Genomic DNA, 23,829 nt, shown 5'->3' with positions numbered 1-23,829 from the left:
TTGAAATCTGCAGGTTGCAGGTTCGAGCCACATACCTGCCATTTGTTTCTGAATGGCTAAAGTCCTTGGGCAAGATTTGAACCATGACTGCAGTGCCTCAGTCAACCCAGCTGTAATGATATAATTGGGGACCTGGTAGGATAGAGTTTGCAATGTGAATGCTTTAATCCTGTGCGCTTATATAGGCTACAATGGCTTGTATGTTCCCCAGGGAGTTTAGGAAGTATAAAGGGCCTTTGTGTCGCTACAGATACATGCCATGGGGTAATAATTCAAAAGCACTTTGAGCACAAGTTAGTGGGAAAGTGCTATATAAAATTCAACATTATTATTATTATTATTGTTATTATTATTATTATCAACCATCAAAAAAAAAACACCAACCAGTTTTCAAACTCTAGGGATAAGTCTGTTGAAGATATGGAAGATAACTTCATGTTAATTAAACAAATTTTCCCAAATCTAAAATTTGAAAATAGATATTAACATTAAAAAAGTCAAGTATCTTTATATATTATTAGGTTTTCTGAAATATTTTCACTACCTCATAAGTACTGATAAAATATATTTCAGTCATAAGAATTTTGTTGAAAAGAGTGTAGAGATGTGCAGAAGTTTAGAACTTGGCCAAGTATAGTATTAAAGTTCATAGTTTGAATTAATACATGCCAGCAAAAACCTGACAGATTTATATATAGCTAATAACAACTTTCAATTTTAAGGATGCAAATACTATTCCACCTGTTTCGGAGACATTGACATCTTCTTTTTACCAGTGGGGTATTTGTTTTCACCACAAAAAAAGTGCAAGTTGGGAAAATTAAGATTTAACATCCATAGAAAATGGGACAAGAAATAAGCAATTGTTTCAAATATACCATTCCAATGTGCAAATATTTGCTGTATTCACTGAGGTTAATACAATAAAAAGCTGGTGTTTCTACAATATTGTGTGAAATTTTATGTAATGGTTAAAAAAAAAGGTAAAAAAAAGTTGTTTTACTGTAGTTGAAAATAGAGTATTGGTAATGCATTCTGTAAGCACACCTCTGCCTGCAAAGCTTTTGTAGTGTGGTAAATAGATACAATAGTTGGTAGAAGCATTTGGTGTAAATTGTAGATAGCTGTGGTCCGTTAGGGGACCGTGCATGCAAGCTTAAAAGACACATCAGTTTATGTTTGTTTGTTTGTTTGTCTGTCTGTGTGTACGTAATTTTGTTCTGTTTGTGCATTTCGTATCTGTAAGTGCTGTTGCCAATTAAAATTAGTAGAACTACTCTGAAGTCATAACGTATCTACTGTTTTGGTTTTGGTGATGTCAGTGATCTGCCATCAATTTATCATATCCCACATGACTTGTTCATGTCATAAATACATGATATTGTAAGACATAGCATCTCAGTGGAGATGGACGTATTCCCTAGATGTGTACTGTTAACTATTATCTGCAAAAATCCATTAAAAACAGAAAAACTCCCTTTTTACCATGCGAGTGTTTTCCAGGTAACTGCCCATCAAGGGAGAAAAGACAAACAGTTCGTGTGAAATTCAATTTTACAACTCTGTTTTCAAATCTTGAATATTCTTCTCATAAATTTATTTGCATCGTGTAGAAATATGAGCCGAAAACTAAAGATATCGTTGTACTCAAATTAATGAGAAGTGCTTTTATGATGAAAAATTTCCTCGGCTGATCATTCCGGAAATGATAAGAAATAAATCATAGTTATTAATTTTAAGTGTCACTTCATTCCTACCAACAAAACTGCATTAAATTTTAAGCCCAAACTTGTAAAAAAAAATCAGGAAATTTAATTGGCAATGGTATTAGTATCTCTGTGTGTTTTCTCTTCACTTTTGAGGCCAAAAAAGAAAAGAATTGTTTCTGGTCAGGGCATTCTGTCTATTAAAAGTGCTATGCGATACAAAATTTTTTTCTCTCTCTCTCTCACTCTAAAGTCTCACCAAACCTGTCACTCAGTCTACTATTTGTGGCAGTTACTGTTCTTTTTATTTAGTACTTTAGAGCAAGTGTGTATGTGGGGAAGATGTCATTTGCTTGTTCATGATTGGTTCTGCAGTTGTTTTCACTGAAGTAGGGAGGGTTATTGTTCCCGTTGATCTGCAGACAGCATGTGCTGGACAATCACATATAAAAAAAAGATCGATGCGAGGGTATTTAAGTGATGCGCACTCTGACCAGAAACAGTTCTTCTTCTTTTTTTGCCTTGTATAGTTTTGTTCACCTTCTTCCCACTGCCAAACTAGCTCTTCAGGCACCCGTTCCATGTGTGACTAACTTTGTACACAAAAAAAGAACCAAGCTGTATTGATTTCTGTGGTTGATCTAATTTTGTCCTTTTTTCTTTCTGATAATTTTTTCCATGTCATTCCATGCAATAGACCAGGTTATGGAGATACTCTTACCAGGTGGTTAAAAGTCTTCAATATTCACTAGATTTTGTGTGTTTCAAACAGTTTCTTCAGCAACGTGATTTTCATGATGTAATAATGCTGTGTGCGACCACCACCGTATACATAGTGTATAATCTCATATCTTTTGACAGTGAACATGATCAAAGGGTATCGGGTGTTTAGAAATAAGCCAGTCAGCGAGTGACCTCCACACACCGTACACGTCATCACCGGGCTGTCACCACCAGGCTGTAGTGACGGTCTCCCCTATGCCTGGTTATTGCATTCTCTTTGTGTATATGTTTGCCTGTCCAGCTACTAACTTCTAGTCTCTCCTCCCGACCCAAAGAAACTCCATGTACATGTATTTGTATGATAGCAGAGACTAAATTGAGACATGTGGCCACTGTCCTATTAGTATTAAGCACACGACAAACGTTGGCATCAACCTGAAGTTGCAGAATTCCCAGTAACCTGTGTAATTCAGACATTCAGTTATCTGCTAATGCCCTCTTCTTGGTTCCTCAATTGAGTTTTATCAGAGTTTGCTAGCTGTACGGATGGTTTCAAACTATAACACAGTAGCCTTAAAAGAAGGAAAGCAGTTACAGAAAAAACAAACTATTTAGTAGACTCTACATTTGGGAACTTATTGCATGAAAGCTTGAAGCATGTTAAAATGCAAACTTATAGATAAGAGAATTAGATATTCATCATTTTCGTTTAAAGAAAAAAAATATTCTAGTAATTGTTAACATAAAGTTAACTTCATTCAGCACCATGAATGAAAATGAATTAAGTATTTCATCTGTAGTTATTCCTAAAAATGTGTGTCTCAATTCAAAAAAGAGACATTGAACAGTTTGATGTACAAAAGTACTAACTAATCTATGAAGATACAAACTATATGAGGAACCAAGATACATGCTTTTGGTGCCAGCTTTAGCAATTCTCCCACATTGCATCCTATGCTGCTTTCCATTCTGTGCTTTCTATGTTATTGATCCCAATTATTTGTCATGGTGCTGCATATATATTTTGTGTGTGTACGACATGTCTTAAACTGTGTGTTGTAGCTCTGTCCATATGTATTTGTAAATATTTGTCTGTCTAGTTGTCATCCTGTGCATGAAGATGTATCTGCCAATGCTTAAAGTGTGTCTCTGCCAGAGTTTGTTTACATGTATACTGATATGTATGTGTATGTGTCTGTCTGATTGGATGTGTGCATGTCTGCCAATGTGTGCACTTGGAGGTACAGTTCTTTATGGCATTGGTTGTTACGAGTTCGTTTGACCCTTTGCTAGAAATTGTAATAAATATGATCATGGAAGAATACACATACCGTGTATTGAAACCTGTTTTCTCTTACCATCAGATCTTATCTTGACCTTCCCTGCTGCACACCTTGCTATGCAACTAGTGTTTGCAGTGTCCATTTATATGCAGCAAGCCTTCCTATCTACCATCCCCTTGTGTCACTGCTAGTTTACTTGTACATTTGTAATTCTGATCAGAATACAAGATGTCTACATACATAGTTTTCCTTTATTCTGACTGCCCAATTGATGTGTATCTTTAACACATATGACAGCTTTCTTTATATTCACAGCTGCTCTTGACAATGAATATTGAACTACAAGCATATCTTTATATCCATCTCTGTTTTTACAGTTGGCCTTGGCGATAGATGTAAATAGTTGAATATTGGCACATCTTGCCTTTCCCTGTGTTGACCTTTAACCTTGACAATGCATCTTGGAATATTACCATATCTTGCCTGTCACTGTTTTTGCAGTTAGCTTTGGTGACTTATGAATATCTGAATATATAATAGCATAGCTTGTCCCTTAATCTGTGTTAATATTTGGCCTCTGTGCCTATTTCAGATGGCCTTGATAATGCCAATATAAGCATATCTTGCCTGACTTTGTGTCTACTACAATTGGCCTTGATAATGTATATATGAATATTTAGTATATCTTGCCTGTCTCTGAGTCTGTTACAATTGGCCTTAGCAGTACATTGATGCATGATGGGATTTTGTATGGTACATGTACAAGTGAAGTTGTTGTCAGCGTTTAACAATAACATTCTTTCACTCTATGATCTCATACAAACCCATGCTAACCTTAATGCAACAGCTGTACAAATGCTTCACGACATCCATATTTGTTGTGCTATAGATCACTTCTACCATCAGACATTTTCCTCTGTCTCTGTCTCTGGTCTTCCTCTGTCTCTGGTCTGTGTTTATTTTTCCACTTCTTAAAGACACACGGTTTGTGGTTCATTAATGAGATTATTTTTGAACTTCACTTTCATAATTTGTAAACTCATCTTAATGTTTTGTATACCCAATGTACACCTGGAAAAGATTAATGTCTCGCCTTTTTCAGTAAGTTTATAGAGTAATATGATTTCTGAGCTTGTTTCGTTTATTCGTCAGCCATATCGAAATTCTTTCTAAAGGTAACATAATTTAGCGGATGATTCCTGTCAACAGCGCCCTCTATGACCAATACACCTTGTTAATGAATATCACCCTCAGGGAGAATAAGTGACCAAGACATGTTATTATAATATTAGCGCCATCAAGTGGTGATGTGTAACGGTGATGTAATTAGACAAAAGAGACATTGGTCAGACGTTTTTGTTTCATTGCAAGGGAATATATTTATGTTCCCTTATGGTCATTCTGTGAAGTATATATAAAAATAGTGTCATTTGTTTGCAAACAGTACAGGGAAACGTGGCCAACTTTATCTCAAGCAGCAACATCATAAGATGCAGGTTCCCAGTACCTACTATAGAACAAGTAGTAACATACTAACATCTCTCATCTAAATCCCTCTCATTTCCAGCTGTCTTCTCTATCTCTTTCTCTAGTCGCACCCAATTGCAAATCCTAGCTCACGGTCCAGAGGAAGCTTTCTGTCTCTCTCTCTCTCTCTCCTCTAGGCCTCTTTGCTTCTCTCTGTTGAAGATAGCTTTGCAGTAGCTTCCTGGTTGTAGATAATGCTTTACCTCTCACCACCCACTGCCTACTTTGTCACAGTTGATTTACCACTAGCCATCAATGGTGCATATCAACAGAGTTACTTTCCTTGTGACTGCAAGTGCTTCTGTTATCATCTGCATCTTACTTGCAATATTAGCCATCATTTGTCAATAGTGGTCTTACCTGAATCCCCAGTGGCGTATTTGCTGTTTATTGTTGATTTTCACTTTTGTCGGACCAGTTCATTGTTGTTGTGGTGGTGTTGGTATTGCGAGTTAATTTGTATGTGCATGCACATATGTGTGTATATGTGTGTGCACTTGTATGCTCATATGTATATGCAAATGTACATATGTATGTCTGTGCAGTGCACGTGTGGGTGTTTGTGCATACATGTTTATTTGTGAGTGTGTATGTACTTGTGAGTGTGTGCACATGCATTGTGTGTGTACACATGTATGCACATATGTACCTGTTTGTATACATGTCTATACCTGTACGTACGTACGTACGTACGTACGTGTGTGTGTGTGTGTGTGTGTGTGTGTGTGTGTGTGTGTGTTTGTAACATTTCAAAGTAAGTTTATGACCAATGTCTGAAATAGATTGAAATAAAAGGGCTATGTACCGTGGCTTACTTACTTAGAAAGCATAGAATGATAAAGTAAATGCATCTACATATAAAACCCTATAGCCAATGACAAGGCACATAGCCATAATGAAAGACTGGCTTATTTCTTACACAGTAAATTACAGTGTGTTTACGTAAAAGCTAGACTTATCACATTAATGGTGAAATGTGCTGTGTGACATTCTCATATATTCATTCATGTTGACATATACAGAATTAGGATTTACACCATATCACCACTTTGGACAGTGAGATTTCATGTTCTCATGTTCATAAGGGCCATATCAAAGGCAACTATGGGGTGGCTCTAGCGACATGCTTAGAAATTAATGCTTGTGATTGTTCAACCATTTACCAACACCAATATGATACCATGGCATTGTATATTAGAAATATATCATGTAAGATTCTATCACGAGTTTCAGAACACGCTGCTAAAAATGGTGTATTTATTGCTGTAGCTATATGTCCATATTTGCCTTTTATGTAGCAACTGTAAAGTAATTGCTGTCAAATATCTGTGTAAAGGCTAGGGTGAATAACTGTACATTTCTACTATGCACAGTCTGTTTCTTATCATGTGATGGTCACATGTCAGTCTTGTGGTCATGGTATAATGGTCGTACTGCTCATATTGGTTTCAAAAATGTATTTAGCTGCAAGCAAAGATTGTGTGTATGCATTCTTTTCAACTTCATGCAGGTTGGATGTGTTATCACATACTACTAGTACAGTACTGTGACCTACCACCCACATGGATTTGATATACTCTCCAAGAGGTGGTCGTTTCAAATCACAGCAACTCACATCATTGCAATCAATCCCCAATTGTACTTTATATATATATATTGCCAACAAATAAATAACAAGTTTTTATTTCCATTTTCTCTCACATAGGCTCCAGAAGGTGAAACACAGCCCAACACAGAGGTTGATATATTTATATCCACAGAAAGAGTCAAAGTGCTCAATGCCGAGTCTGAGGTAAGGCTGCGTAAGCTTTATAAAGTACCCTTACAATCTAGTAGAAAGTATAGTCGAAGGTAGGAAAACTGTGACATGTGCAACGCTGCCCTCAGGCAGTGTGTTCCATTCTCCATCTATCGTCTTCCTGTCTTCGTACACACACTAATCAGACTGCAGACAGTATAATCCATACCTGTCAAATCTAGACTTTATTATCTTCCAAAATATATTCATGTTAATATTTATCCCACGTAACTTTAAAGACGAGATTGGCTCTGGGTGATTTTGAAATAGATAAAGTGTCAAACAAACGCTGTGTGCAGATCAGTCAATATTGCATCCATTTTTTAATGGCGAAAGCATTTGTTCAAGCCGGATACTTTTATATGAAAGTTAGCGTATACAAGTAGCTCAGTCGAAAATTACTCCTACTTCAATCTTGCCATGTTTGTTATGTGAGACGTGTTTCCTGAAGTTCTTGTGCGTCGGTATTGTTGTAACACTACAAGTCGACTCTAATGAAAGATAGTGTACAGCTCCGTTAAAAGCTATACATACTTTAAGTCTTGTTATTGCCGTTATTTGAGACCTATGTGTGTTTGGTGTTGTAAGGCCATGACTTGATTTTAGTAATAGAAGATAGAGTACTAAGCTCAGTCAAAAATCACACTTCTCATCTTCTTAATTTGAGATGTTTCCTGAAGTATACATGTGTCTGTGGTGTCACCAAGCTATGACTTGACTTCAGTCCTCGTACATTGTCATCAACACTTCTTTCTAACACCTCTAACAATTCTTAATCCTAATTTTTTCCATGCAGACCGTCTGTACTTCCAATGTATGTATATCCACAAGATCTGGTCTATCCCATGCACTTTTTACATTCACCACTATGTGTCAACTTGCTATTATCTGACTTTCTGATCACCTTTGACTGCTTTCACATAACCCTTGTAGACGTAGTGATGACTCCTATGTGTTTCATATGTGTTGTGATGTCATCAATATGTGTTGTGATGTCATCTATATGTGTTGTGATGTCATTCATATAAATTGTGATGTCATCTATATATGTGTATAAATGCATGTTTTCAAGGGGAACACCACAGTGTAGGAAATGAAGCCATCTTGGTTACCATGGAGTTTCACAGAGTGACTTTATCATTTTATATCTCATAGTTCAAGTATTGGCTATGATGAAATGTATAGTTGAATCTTTCTGTGTGAAATATTCACAAGAATCCACAGCCACGGCATGTTTGTCACAGTGATCACATATTGCCAATTTGGTCCTTCATAGATAGAATCACATCGCATACTATATAAGATAAAATCACATAGCACAATCATCAAAGGTTTCCATATCAGAATTGCAGAGTCTTTGCACAGCCTGTATCATATTGTACGTAAGTTTAATCTGGTATTAAAAGTTTGATTTTACATACAATATCATTGGCGGTATTAGAATGCTAGATGTATCCAAGTAGAAGCAAGTTTTTAGCCATATAGTGAATCCCAACTGACAATATATACCATGACATTATCACTGTGGCTAGACATGGAAATTTAACAGAGAAATTTTCAGCTACATATTTCTACATGATCACGTGAAGTAGTAGAACCAAGTTATTGACCAAATCGTGAATCCCAGCTGACAATGTACATCATTGTGGTTGTGGCTAGATGTGGAAATGTAACACAAAAAGATTCAGCTATATTTTTCTCATGATCACATGAAAATTTAGAATTACTCTGTACAATTCACTTCGCATGGAAGTGTCTTTATTTCCTACACTGTTACTGGCACCCCTGTAAACCAGTCTAGATAGAATATGATGTATTCAGTGTTGTCATCTCAAATTGTAATGGCAAGGTCCATCGACCCTAGCAACAAAACTGAAATTATCATATTTCTTCTTGTGGTACTTCTTTCCAAAGTTTCATATTTGAAATTTCCCCATATCACATATTCATAAAGTAAAAGTTTGTATGTGTTGTGTATAATTATATTGTTTGGTTATCAAAATATTTAATTGAATAAACAATTATAAAACTTTGAGGTTTTGAAAGGGAAATTGTTTCCTCTAGAATTTGCATGGATTTCCTGTTTACATTTGTCATTTTCAAATTGTGTAATTATGATGTATTGTCTCCGATGTAATTCACAAGAATCAGATATGTTTTGAAAATATTGATGTCATATAAACTATATTGGTGTTTCTTACGCTATACAAAACTTTTACTTTTTATTTGTATTTAAATTCTCCTTTCAAGTCTTAGATAATTCACTTGGGTACAAAATTTGTAAAGTATTATTAATGTACTGTCAACAAAAGAATTTCATGCAAAAACAGCCTGAAGTTGCATTTTTACATCATACCCTATCAGAATGGCTGGTTGTTTGAAATGTATTGTCACGAGAGTATTGAATTTCTGAGTTTTTGACAAACATTGATATATTTTGTACACATACAAACCTCATTAATTATGCCTTCTTTTTTTGTCTCCTGTCTTTCTTGTTTTGGTTCAGATTTTGCAGTCAGTCACAAATTTACACATTTTGCACCTCAGAAATAAAAATCTTAAACTTGTGCTGTTACTTTGTTCAAGAAATTTCTAATCCATTCTCAGATAAAATCAAGAAGAAAAATTTGGCGACACCATACTAAATTTTGAAATAGAGGTTAAAATGATATCAAAATTAATTAATTTAGAATCCAATATGGCCGTAGATTCCAATATGGCCACTGAATATTATATTACCTCCCCCCCCCCCCCCCGGGGGGGGGGGGGGGGATTGGTGATTGCTTTGGTAACAAGACAATCAACACAAATTTTATTTTTTATTAATTTACAAGGACCAGGAACAAGCTTTCATAAGGCAACGTTTTTTTGTTAATAAAAAAAAAGGGAAAAAAAAGAAAGAAAAAAACAACATTTGGAGATATACTTTAAAGTTTAATGCACAGGGAGCTTGGTCCACTTGGCACATTTTACCTAAAATGTCTGTCAAGCTCAGGAAAGTCAATCTCTATGACAAAGAGTGTTACACTTTAACTCAGTTTACCCTGGGTGTAAAAGTTCCCTTTTGAGTGTTTATTTTTTTCTTGACCATCAGGAGTGCATTATGGATCATTCACTGAAAACTATTTCATACATTGCCGATATTGGCAATGTACTCGTTATCATGGCAAGACGGCGTAGCTATGCCACTACACTGGACGAGGCTATGGAAGAAAGTGGTATTGCCATGGGAGATCAAGTCAGCGCACTACCTCGGGGGCCCAAGAAAATCATCTGCCATGTTTTTGAAACTGAAGACGTAAGTTGTCACATCTTGTACTGACAATTAGACGTGATCTGCACCAAAATAACAGCATGTAGACAGTAGCTGAGTTAATAAGAGGAGTCGATATAGATTTTAAGAAATGTCAAACATCTCACTGTTGTGTAGGACAGGATATTGGTCATAGCCAGTGGACATAATTACATCAAGCACTATGTATCCTTTTCCGTTACTCTACATAACTGCAAGCGTTTTTTATACTTCATTTCCTTTCAAACTTGGGCATTTAGTTTTTAATGAGACTCCAGTTTGACTAGACCATTACGTGTGTACGTATGTATAGAGTTTGGGAAACTACTTTTTGTCTGGAATACAGATTGTAATGTTAATCAACTGGATCTGGATAAGCCCCCACATAAGTCATTCACTGATAAGCAAGTATTACGTGAAGTCAGATAGCTAAGTCTCACTGGCTATTTCTATGTGATAAGATGATATAATACATTACCTCCATTGAGCAAAATAAGGAAATACGCCTGTAAGTGACGTTTGATGCAAAATGCAAAGCTCCCGTGTCGATACTATCATCTGTAGATCAAAGTATAGAATATAAGATGACACTTGTTATCTAGTGTGGTAAAGTGCAACTAAAACTCCTTAGTGTCAACAATGTGTCGTGTCCTCATCACCCTAGCTATGCCAAGCATGAAATGAAACTTAACTGACTACTCCCAGATAAAGGTGAAAAGGTTATATTTGATTGTGAGAGTAGGAAAGTTCACACAGTCAGTCAACACCTGAGTCTCCACTCGTGTCTGCTAGGTCACATTGTCACTCGGACAGACAAAATGTCTGTGTAGATAAATACCGTACAGATTTAAGTGTCACTGTTATACATGTTACATGTCAACTTATTTCAACTCCAAATACTTCATTAGAAATTCCTTTGAGTTTTATTTTGTAGAAAATACTCAGAAAATTGTATTTTGTGATGGGAAATCATTACCCCTATAAAAATGTTGCTACTAGAAATTCCTTACTACCCTATTTGAAATCATCGCCAAAGCTATAAGTTGTCTCCTTACAAACTAATGATGAGATAGAGATGGTGAACATCACCATCATCATCATCCTGAAAGTAATGAAGATCAGAATAGGCTTTTCCAAAATTTGCCATGATGGCGCTCTACTTCCTGTCTCTGTATACCTTGGGGTGGGGGTGGGGGGAATGGGGCAAGGGTATATGTTACTTAGTTAATCATAGAGCACTGTTGCTTTCCTCGATGTCTGAACAATACGAAAAACATCCCTGATTTACACTTCTACAGAATACCAAGGGACAAAGCTCTTGATAAGAAACAGTAAATGAATACCTTTAATTCTGAAAGAGGGCGCTGTATTCTCAATTTCCTACAATCCACCAAGAATGAAAATCACAGATGGCTAACTACTTCTAATAATGGCTTTATTGGGTATAGATAATGTTCAATGCTATCAGGGATAGTTTTCGTAATCCTTTCATAAATCACTTAATGGTAGACACGAAAGCAAATTTCGTAAATGTGTTTTGTTTTTGTGTTAAAATGATGACGACTTCTATAGCTTGCAAGATGTCATACCGTCATTTGATCGATTATGAAATTCCATTTCCAACACTATCTTCCCTCATCAGGAATTTTCTATAAAAAAAATGAAATATACGATATGTGTCAGTTTCCATCATTTGTAAAATGTCTTACTTATACTCACAGTAGATTGATTGTGAAATTCCATTTCCAACCAAATCAGCTCTCCTCAAACATTCTTCCAAGCACTGAAATATGATTAATGCTAAGGTTCTGCAAAAAAAAAAAATTGAAGATTTTGACGGGAAATCACGACAAAATGATAAAGAGCTGTTTCACTAAAATTAGCAAGTTGTTTGTCCAAAACTCTGATGCTCGGGCGGTAAATGTTAGAGATTTATTTTGTTAAAATTACCTGGTGATATTATCAAAACTCTGATGCTTTGGCAATAAATTGTTGCAAAATGTAAGAGGTATTTTGCTAAAATTAGCTGGTGGGTTGAGGACGCTAAGACATGCATGTTGTCTGTGTGATTGTTGATGTACATTGCTAGAGGCTTGTCAAGAAGCATACTGTGCAAATAAGTAAGATGAAACTCCGTCTGTTCAGAGAGAAACTTGACAAGACTCCTCTTTCATAGGTATTTTGTAAATGTGCCAAGAAAAAAACTGAATGCCGACATGTAGCAACTCCTTTTTGGATAAAGATTTAGTAGTCGTCAGAATAATAAAAACATACTTAAAAGAAAACATAGCACATTGTGGAAGTATTTCTGTCATTTTATTATCGAAATGATTGGAATATTTTGTCTGGCATGTTCACATGAAAGATTGAATGTATGATCAAAATAGTGAATCGACAAACACAACAACATATCAATGAAAATAGAAGTATTTCTGACATCTGAACGACAAGATAGAAATATTTCATTGGCTGTAGGTCTGAAGGATAGTTGTAACTGTCGGCAACTATTCATGTATTCCTGAATGTCAACGACACAGAGTGAACTTTTGTATATTTGCTTCACCTTGCAGGCTCAACTTATAGCCCAGTCCATAGGACAGGCCTTCTCTATAGCATACTTAAACTTTTTAAGAGAGAATGGTATAGATGATCCTAGTGTTGCTGAGATGGACTATGGTGAAGTCCTCAACTCACAGGAAATTTATGGTGATGACCTCATGTTATTTTCTAATAAAGAATGTGAGAAAGAGGTAGGTAGATGATTTATTTTTTGACCGACGTCAGACCGTGGATGAACGGAACCTGTGACAAACAAGGAAAGTAAACAAATGAATTGGATTAATAACTCTTTGCTCAGCATGTTGGAAGTACAGTGACTTATGTTACATTTCATCATTTGATAAGAACAGTTGCATGGACTCTACATAATAGTTCACATTCACAAACAAATTAGAAGTTCTCCTGGCATTTCATGTACACATAAAGAGGCCACAAAACTGTTCTTATCAAACCATGGTGTGTAATATAAGTCTCTGCTGTTCCAACATGCTGTGCCGAGTGTTATTAATCCAGTTCATTTGTTTATATTCCCTGTTTGTAACAGGTCCATGGTCTGATGTCGGCAGTTGTATATTATCAAGAATCTTGAAAATATTGTCATTGAATGTCAAAAGTGTTATTACTTGAAAGTAGGACAAAACTATCAGAATAGATTTTTCAAAGTCTTTAATGATAAGAAAATTATTTATAGACACAAAGGTAAAAATTTCTGACCAGTTTGTTGAACGTCTATGATTTTGTATTTTTGAGTAGCTTGCAAATGTTGACACTGATGGAAATTTTTTGAATGCTTATATTTGTGGCAAGTTCATGCACAATATAGAGAACTGTTCAGGAATTTGTGAAGGCAGGTGTGATGAGTTTACAAGTGCTAGCATATTGTATGAACTCAAGTGCATGTTTCAAGTTCATGAACAATGTCAAAGTCATGGAAATGTTCAAGATGGAGTGTGATATGATACAAACAAAGGCACATATAACCCCTTATTTAGGCCCACATGTCCTTAAGATCACATGTTCTTAAAATAGTTGGTCAATCTGTTGATGAAGACTGAAGTGTGCGCTCAAAAATTTCAGGTACAACTTCCAAGTTTGTGTTTGGAACAAAAGTTCAATATGACACTATGGTTTACCAACACAGATGAATTTCATTTTGAAAACATCTTGTTCATATCTGGTGAGGACAAAGGATATTTAGAGTTTACTGTAGAATGTTACAAAGTATGAAGTAGAATAGAGGGACTAGTATTATACAGATAGACTTTGTTTTTTTTTTAAAGTAGACCATATTTTTGTTTTGACTATTTGTTCCATTTGCTGTTACAGATCTTGATAGAGAAGGAACGAGGCGAAATCATGGGTATTGTGATTGTAGAATCTGGGTGGGGATCTTTAGTCCCAACTGTTGTCATAGCTAACATGTCACCGTTTGGTGCTGCTGCCAGGAGTGGAAAACTTAACATAGGAGACCAAGTTATGTCAATAAATGGCACTAGTTGTGTTGGGCTGCCTCTTACAACAGCACAACAAACTATCAAGGTATGTTGCATGCCGTGGCACGCGAACCAGCAAACGTACTTTCGGAAAACTCATGAGTTGATCGTAAGACTGGCATAGCAATATTGCTCAAGATTATTTCGTTTTGAAACACTGAATACAACTAATATATCAGTGCATGTAATAAGGTAGACAGGAACTTATAAGTGCTTTTCCTAGATCACGTGACACATGCCACTGTATGCACTATCGCAAATGCAATTGATTATAACTGAAAAATGGAAGTGGCTGTGACCTATCTAAAGTGAGTGTGTCGCCCATGGCAAAACATTTTGAAATAGCGCTATTTGAAAACATTGTGTTCACATAATCACTTAAAGTTTTAACCTTATAAAAAGTTTATGTCCAGAGATGTTATTATTATACTGATATTTGATGATTTGATTTATTTCAGTCGCTTAAAAACCAATGTCTTGTCAAGTTCAATGTTGTGTCCTGTCCTCCTGTGACCCAGGTCATCATCAAACGGCCAGATGTCAAGTACCAGCTAGGGTTCAGTGTACAAAATGGAACAGTAAGTAGTTCATTTTCAATCTGTATTTCAGTCAATCAGGCTGAGGTACCGTAATTTTCAATTCTACTGCTGTTGAAATATTGTTATAGATGTTCTGTGCAAACCGTGCATATGTATGTAGTCTAACTTCAGACATCACATTTTGACTAAATAAATACTTGCATGAAACTCAGTCTGCAGATCCTTGGGGAAACACAAAAATAACCCTCTGTCCTTCTACTTCAGTAAAGACAACTGCAGAACCAATCATGAACAAGCAAATGACATCTGCCCCCACATACACACTTGCTCTAAAGTACTAAATAAAACGAACAGTAACTACCATAAATAGTAGATTGAGTGACAGCTTCGTTGAGAATTAAAAAACAACAACAAAAAACAACAACAAAAACGCACCATCGCACCATGTTAGACAAACTCTCCTGACCAGAAACAATTTTTTTTCTTGGCCTAAGAAAGGTACATGTAATTCTTTCTATGATGTAACTCAGAAAAGCTTTTTAAAAAACATACAGATATACTAGCTACAAATTTCTTTCTGTGTAATTTCTTCAGCAAATTGGAATGTGAATAAACAGCCTATAGCAGTCACAATCACTACAAATTTATCCAAGTGGAGAACCTATTACCTGCTATCGATTAATTTTCCCAAATTTACGTCAACGTTTTAATATCACTGTCTCGTAGTGGTGTATTAACTCATAGCATACAATTTGAGGAGGTTTTTTTTGTGTGTTGAAAACTATCAACTGTGAACCATTACAGAGCTAAAGTGATAGGTAGTTAGATATTAATGAATACTAGTGATATATTACACAGGGGACTTGTAGATAGATAGATATAAATAAATACTAACCATAATGGAAGCCGACAGGAAAATAATCCATCTGAGTAAAAGTAACACGAGTATTGAAATAAGATCATTCTATCAGTTGAAAAACATTATAAATCACTCGGAGAGCAGTTCAACGACTTCTTCGTCATTCGGTTAATATGTTTCAATTTAAATATGCACTATTCAGCAATACCAAGGGTGAAGGTGGTGATTTCATATAGTGATCAGCATTGTTTGTGCCAGGAATGTGAACTTTGGAAATTGAAAGAATGAAACAATTTTGTGTTTAATGAATTAAGTAGATCTCAATAGGGGAATGTATGTACATGGCAAAATGCCATATTCTTCTTTTCTCCTTCTCTGGAATGACTCACATTAAAGAATTGCCCTGTGAGGGCGCTATAACATAGATCAGAATCACACAGATAGTAATGTGACAAGTCTAGTTGGTCATTTGTGTAGATCAGAATATGTGAAGGCATCCCAGCAATGCATGTATTTATTTATTGTTTGAATGAATGTCAATATAGATGGATTTTTAAAAGAAAATGTTATCTAGTTTCTGTTGTGATAATTATAAATTGAAAATAATTATGCATGTATGTATGTATGTATGTATCATACATACATACATACATACATACATACATACAGTATGTATGTATGTATGTATGTGTGTGTGTGTGTGTGTGTATATATATATATGTGTGTGTGTGTGTGTGTATGTATGTATGTATGTATGTATGTATGTATGTATGTATGTACGTACGTACGTACGTACGTACGTCTGTCTGTATGCATTGAAAAAGATAGAGATTTCAAATTTTTACTGAAGCTGGATGATTGCATGATTTTCTAGTACAGCTGAACTCAAAACTGTCAACCCATCTGTCTGTCTCCTTCTAAGTGTGTGTGTATGTAATGACATTTGCTATATTTTTTAACCACATACCACTTACATCAAGTGTCTACTTTTTTGATTGTGACAGATATGTAGTTTGATGAGGGGTGGTATTGCAGAGAGAGGTGGTGTACGTGTTGGACACCGTATCATTGAAATTAATGGAATGAGTGTAGTAGCTACAGCCCATGAAAAGATTGTAGATATCCTGGCTACTGCAGTAGGAGAGGTAGGTATCACCAAATTTACGGTATTTATGCTATGTTTGTATATATTCACAGACAATACATGTCTATTGCAAGGACCTATATAATGAATAAGAAAACATGTTTAAACTCTGTGTTCTTGACAATTACGTATAACGTATGTGATGCAAATTTATGAAATGACTCTTCAGAACCCAAACTTTACTACAGTGCCTGTATTTCTAGCAGCAGCAGTCCCCTTTAAAAGCAGCTCTAGCAGCAACTGGAACAGATTTGACAGCTGTTTTGTTACATATAATGACTTAGTAATCTTAATATTGTACACTCCTGAACAATATTGAATCACCTGTGAGTAAGCATATTGCGTAGTTGTACACATAGTATTGCTGAAATCAAATTAATATTTTGGGTTAGCACCCAAAAATCAGCACCCCAGTGAATCACGATTTGAACCAATTACTGTAAACTATTTAAAATGAAATAGACATGTAATTGACACATACAATGTCTTCATGGTATTTTAACAATTTGAAATGGAGATATTGTGTGTCGTCTGATTAAAAAGAATAATGCTACAATTACAGCTAGTGCAGATTTAACTTAAAGCTAATATGATGATGAATTAGCTCTTATTCACATGTTATGTGTTATCTTCTTGTTTTCTTAGATTCACATGAAGACCATGCCTTTATCAATGTATCGCTTACTAACAGGACAGGAACAACCTCTGTATCTCTAGTGAAAAAAGACACAGACTTGGATCTTACCAGGTGACTTTAAAAAAAATAAGGCACTAATTGCATTTATAATAAAACAGAAAATTAATAAATAAATCAAATAATTATTTGGATTGACCAAAATGTAATTACGTGGATAACTATTAGATGTTGATGGAGGATGTCCATACCCCAGGTACAAAGGATGGAGCTGACAGATTGATGCGAAGACAAGTTTTGTGAGGAACATATCTTGTGGGGTTTTTGTATCGACGTTTCCAAACGTAGGAAAGTGTAATTAGAGTTGAAAACGTAATGGACTTGGATATCTGAATCCGATGTGAGGAATGTATCAAAAGTATGGAGACTTGGAAAAGATGGCTTTGGCAAGGATATTATGACTTCAATTGGATGTCTGTGGTGAGAACATTTGCAATGTGGATAAGGCAAGTGTGACAAGCAGGCAAGTTGAAGGAAAGCATAGCTTTGATTGGATGTATAATGGAAAAAAAGAAAGACTCGCACCTTGTTGGTGTTGACTATTGCAGGAACGTCAGCGACAAAACTTGACAGTGAACAGTGCAGCAGTTATATGGATAACCATGTATAACCAAAAGTATTGGAAATTGGTGCTGACCCCGGGGAATAGTTACCATGGAAACCATAAAGTTGCACAGACCTACAATCGCACCAGTGATTTATTTACATTATGTTGTCAAATTTAGCCTTTTGATTATTACAATCTTATAGTCGGTGTATAAATGTACTGCATTGGAAGGGTATGTCTCGTAATTGTCCTTTTTTGCTGATTAGAGACTAACACAGTTGTACAACAAAAACTAAAAATATAAAGAAAAAAAATTGGTTTGCTTAATATATGTGTGCTATATATAAAATGAAAGTGGACTGCAACTCTAGTTTTTACAGGACTGCTAGTGAAGTATTTCTAACAATCATTACATAAAAAAAAAAGTGAAGCAAAATACTTGAAATGATAAAACAGATAGATATGTTGTCTTTCTTTCCTTCCTGTTTAGTTTATGTTATTGTAGAATAGTTCTCTTATAGCAATAAATTTGGTTTCTTTTTGAAATATTAGTTATAATAGCGATGACAGGAATCTTGATAAAAAAAATTTTTTTTTTTGCTCCAGCGGCTATATTTCAAAATGATTTATGTTGTAACAGAAATTGGACCACAGACTTTGAAAGAGAAATGAGTGTGGTTTGCTTTGCATGTCTATAAATATTAGAAAATTGTGAGCTAGTACTCTTCGTATCTCTCTGAATTTGTACTGTGAGAAGGATTTTCCTTGAATTTTAATCAGTATGAGTTTAAACCTTTTTTTTTCTTTCCTTCTTGTACACCCAATTGGTTATGTTGGTTTAAGAATAACATGAAGAAAATAAGTAGATGTTTATTGTAAGCATTAAGTGTTGTGAAATGTTAACCTCCAGAACAGCATTCTACATCAAAGCATCAGTTACAAAAAAGTCAATTTAGTCTGTCATTTGATATAATTGTGTTTTATCAAATTGATGAAGAGAACAGCATGTTACATGAATATCCTGTGCAATCGTTTTACAAAATGAGCTTCCACAATGTACACTCAGTGAATGTTAGTGGATATGTAGAAACTATTTCATTTTTAGCCATTGTTTTGTGGATTCTATGAAGCCCCCAACATTATGTTTCTCCTAATTTACTACCTTGTCCTCCCTTAAGTATGAAATGGTTTGCTCCACATGCTAAGGATTATGGGAAAAAAGTGATCAGGTATATATAGTGATTATGTATCGACACATATTGTAGATATAGAAGTGGCTACCAGAGATGAGATCATCGTTTTCAAGTTTTGTAAAAGTAGACATAGATGTCATTGAAATGATGCCAAAGTGTTGGATAAGCCACAACTAGTTGTGTAGATGTTAGCGGTCAGTTGTGTAAAAACCAGTACAAGACGCTTTCAACATTTTTAAAGTGCCTTGTCTATGATCTATAAATATTTCTTGCATGATAACTAAACTTTGAATCAGTCAGTAGTGTTTTTTTTCAGCACGGCACTGTAGAGTGGACAAACACATGACTGTGTCTGAGGTAATTACTGTGTATGTGTATGGTACAGCTGCCATAATGTTGTAGTTAAATATTCCAAATTTAAAAAGATCCCCCTCAATGTGATGAATATTTATAAAGACATTGAATGTAGGCACATTTGGTTCAAGTTGTTGTATCAACCCGGATAGACTTTGAAGATTAAATTTGTGATTCGTTTATTATGTAGTGGATATAGCAAACATATTCTACAGTGCTTGCTTTCTTAGTAAAGGATTCTACTCGCATTAGTTGTGGCTTTGTTGAACTTGACACTGTATATATACACAAACAGTTGTGGTTTGCAGGCTGATCAGTAAAATAACTTATGAGATGTTTGAAATCATTTGTTTCCTTTTGGACCTAAGTTTGCTGGCACAATACGTCATCAAAAGTATCAAAGTTCTTACACTACTTGTGGTGTGTTTGCTAATTAAAAGGTGTACGCCAAACAGCAAACAAATGTGAACAAGCTTGAAATAAAGAAAGATTAGTGCACGGTAGTTGGATTGTAATCCCATGAATATTGAACACAGTAAAGTTTGTGACAAAAGAATTATACACACTTAAGTGGTTCATTCATTGTCACTTGATTGTTACATGGTATGATACATTTCATGTGCAGTGTGTAGTAATAACTAACCATGGAATCACTCGGTTACAAATATTATTTGCGTCAAGTATAGTTATATTAGTGCTAGTCTTTCAATAGAATGTTGTATTCTAAATCATTATGAATAAATATTATAGAACTTAGATAACAAGATTATCTATAACCCCAAGATTTACACCACTAGTATTTATAATAATAACAATAATAATAATAATAATAATCACACTGCTATGTATGCAAATTTATGTTAATTTCAGTCATTGTAATGTTCAATACTTTTTTTGCTTTGATTCCTTTGTTTATTGGTATTTACTAGTAACTTACATGTGGTGAACTGTTTCAACTTCGAACCTTGACCCCCCCCCCCCAGGGGTCATCACATGATTAGACCAATCTTCCCTTATACTTTCCTTTTGAGAAAGGTATTTAAAAAGGGACAGATATTGGAAAAGTAAATCAAAAGTGTAATTTTTTTTCTCCTTTTTCGTTGATTTTTTTTTCTTCAAAAAAAGGAAGTTTATAATGCCTTAACCTTGGAGGATATAGAGTGATTTAAGTTTGTTCAGTTTTCTGTTGCATGCTTCATGTCGTATACCTTGATGCAAACTGTAAATAAATGAAATATGATGAAATAAATACTTGAATATCCTTCACAGTGTAGCTGGTCTCTACTATTTTTCTCAGTGTTTGTAAAACTCCTATACTGAATTCATAAATCATGTATGTGGTGTTTGTTTCATATAAAGGTTTGTTTGGGGAATGATTCCCATCTGAAAATATATCCAAGCAAGTTAGTTTTAACTCGTTTCATTTGTTGCTACAAGTATTAATCTGCAATAATTTCTTGCAGTGATACATGTATCGGTAGACTGTGCCCTCACCGATGTGTGAGGGCGCCCATCATGGCATACCTTACAGACTGCAGACTGCCGTATCGGCGAATACCATAGTGGTGCATGTTTTTGATGGACATTGTCAAAACAACTTGCTTGAGGGCGCTAAATTCTTGTATAATAACATGTAGATGTGTGTAGACAGTTTTTGTCTAAATGTTTGTTTAGGCTAAAACTTTTTCCAAGGATAAGTCTGTCTGTCATTCCCTTCCCGGTCGTCATAGATGTATGGGCTTAGAGATGAAAACAAAAGTTGATCTAAATGCAAGATATGTCGTGTGGGGCGCGCTCACGCATCGGCCAACCAATTTCACGGCACGTCGTATCTTACAAACTATGCGAGTTACAAGCCGACATACATTGATAGGCACTTTTTGATCGAATATTTTTTCTTCTTTCCCTGGCTAGTTTTATCTCTTCCAACTGAATATAATCCTCTCTTTATTTACTAAATCATAGTTTCTTACACGCCCAAAAAATGTGCATTTAACAATCGGTTAATTCAGTGGAACAATAACGTCGGTCATTCGAAAACTGTTTAACAACACCGTCTCCCCCCTCCCATCAGTCAGGAATATCTGCCCATCACGATATTTATCCCAATCGGGAGAAATATTTTTAAAATCATATTGTTAACAGATACCATTACGAACGGATGCAGTTATTTCAGATAAAATACTCTTCAAACGCATCTACTGATAAATTACCCCTGGACAACTCCTCATGTCCGACCCCAGGCTTGTTTTGTAGACCTTTGGGAATAGAAAGCCTACATACCTGTTTCTACGTACATGCGCTATGTCGTAGTTTACGTGCACCAGAGAGTTCAAAGGTCAATTATCCCAATCGGATAAATGAAAGTTAACGTTTATCCATCCCGATCGGAGGATCGATATTCCTAACGGTCCATTGTCATTATAATGACCTATGAACTCTGAAGTTATCCATATACACCAACCGAAAATATAAATTCAAGCTTATATCATTAAGTTCTGACAACACAGATTTCAAAAATCAGGTAGGTCAATTATAAGTCGTGATATCTTTATTTCTGTGTCATGTACTAAAATTTCCAAATTACATTTAACGGCATTTGTCAAAGTGTGTAAGATTCATTCTCAAACTACTAAAAATGACAAGTTTGAGATAGCAGGGACCTAAGCAGAGTCGTGTAATCACACACCACACAAATGGTTTTGTTTGTCCTCGTACAAATCCTATTACATATATAACACAAATCTACGAACTTCACAACGATGATCTAGCTGCCAATAATCTGTAGTTCATCACCCTCGTCCTCAGTAACACTGTTTGTGAATTTCCTCTCACCGGTGGCGGCGTGCTTTCTTCTGTGACGCAAGAACATGGCGAGAATAACGTAAAAGCAGAAAGCTAGTCCGGTGAGCAGGATGTTCATACCTATCATTATCATACGGAACCGATAGTTATCATATGCCACACATGCACCACGTTTGCCACACTTGGTTTGCCATTGGGTACAAGTAGAATCCAACAGATAACCAGAAACGATTGGCCCCGGGATGTTTGCTGAAAATAAAAACACCTTACAATAGTTAGATTTACACAGCTTCGTTATAAACGTTCGCTCATGGCTCAACTTCATTCAGGTGTGTTGCCTCTCCGTATCGAAACCGCTTTGTAACAGTTTGTATAGAAACAGTTCTGAAATCATTAATTATTTTAGCCTTGTTACTTTGAAAATATTCCAAAGGTGACTTATAAGCCATTTGGGCTGGGAGGTTGTGTTTTCTATTTGCGTCTAGTTATTGTAATTTATTTTTCAAAACCTCAAGTCATTATAATAAACCGTTAAAATTTAGTTTTACAAGTGAATAGTAGCTGTCACACAGATAAGTAACTTTACATGAAAGTGGGTACATCACAAAAGAAAAAAAACACAAAACATTGTCTATGATCTAACTGATATAATAATACATGTATTAAGCAATCGAGGATCATTCTAATCCTTCCATCCATAAATTTGTTCAGCCATCCATCTATCACACACACACACACACACACACACACACACACACAAACACACACACACACACACACACACACACACACACACACACACACACACACACAATTGATAATTGATGTACACGTAAAATTACTTACAGAGTACTCGCAACATGATATAACGGAAACCCAAAGCAAGTGACTTGAGTTCAGTGTTAACTGCTCTATGACGAAAATGATAGAAAACAGTATCGTAATTAGTACTATTGCCGTTCATGGCAATTCTAGATAGTCAGTCTGTCTGTCTGTCTGTCTGTCTGTCTGCCTGTCTGTCTGTCTGTCTGTCTGTCTGTCTGTCTGTCTGTCTGTCTGTCTGTCGGTCGGTCGGTCGGTCGGTCGGTCTGTCTGTCTGTCTGTCTCTGCATGCATCTCTCTCTCTCTCTCTCTCTCTCTCTCTCTCTCTCTCTCTCTCTCTCTCTCTCTCTCTCTCTCTCTCTCTCTCTCTCTCTCTCTCTCCCTCTCTCCATGCATGAATCAAAACATCAGCTTACTTCATACTAAGTAGTATTGTTGGTACTGATGTAGAGGCGGTGGACATAGCCGAGAGAAACATCAAAACCAAGAAA

The 23,829-nt window shown here is 35.6% G+C and overlaps 2 protein-coding genes across 2 annotated transcripts in view; one reads left to right on the top strand and one right to left on the bottom strand.

Annotated features, from left to right (window-relative positions):
* LOC144442953 (uncharacterized) overlaps positions 1–20,945 on the top strand; it is a 120,063-nt gene extending 99,118 nt beyond the window's left edge. The window contains exons 6-14 of the mRNA XM_078132326.1: positions 2,404–2,430; positions 6,945–7,031; positions 7,834–7,851; positions 10,132–10,335; positions 12,900–13,079; positions 14,215–14,427; positions 14,840–14,959; positions 16,784–16,924; positions 17,569–20,945. Coding sequence (XP_077988452.1) covers positions 2,404–2,430; positions 6,945–7,031; positions 7,834–7,851; positions 10,132–10,335; positions 12,900–13,079; positions 14,215–14,427; positions 14,840–14,959; positions 16,784–16,924; positions 17,569–17,640 — 1,062 coding nt within the window. The 3' untranslated portion in view covers positions 17,641–20,945. The remainder of the gene's footprint in view (positions 1–2,403; positions 2,431–6,944; positions 7,032–7,833; positions 7,852–10,131; positions 10,336–12,899; positions 13,080–14,214; positions 14,428–14,839; positions 14,960–16,783; positions 16,925–17,568) is intronic.
* Positions 20,946–22,478: 1,533 nt separating this feature from the next.
* Positions 22,479–23,829, bottom strand: part of LOC144442952 (solute carrier organic anion transporter family member 2A1-like) — a 5,656-nt gene continuing 4,305 nt past the window's right edge. Inside the window, exon 4 of the mRNA XM_078132325.1 lies at positions 22,479–22,765. Coding sequence (XP_077988451.1) covers positions 22,479–22,765 — 287 coding nt within the window. The remainder of the gene's footprint in view (positions 22,766–23,829) is intronic.

This window comes from Glandiceps talaboti, chromosome 12 (genome assembly GCF_964340395.1).
Source record: "Glandiceps talaboti chromosome 12, keGlaTala1.1, whole genome shotgun sequence".
In the NCBI taxonomy this organism is placed as follows: domain Eukaryota; kingdom Metazoa; phylum Hemichordata; class Enteropneusta; family Spengelidae; genus Glandiceps; species Glandiceps talaboti.
This window is presented reverse-complemented; position numbering and strand designations above follow the sequence as displayed.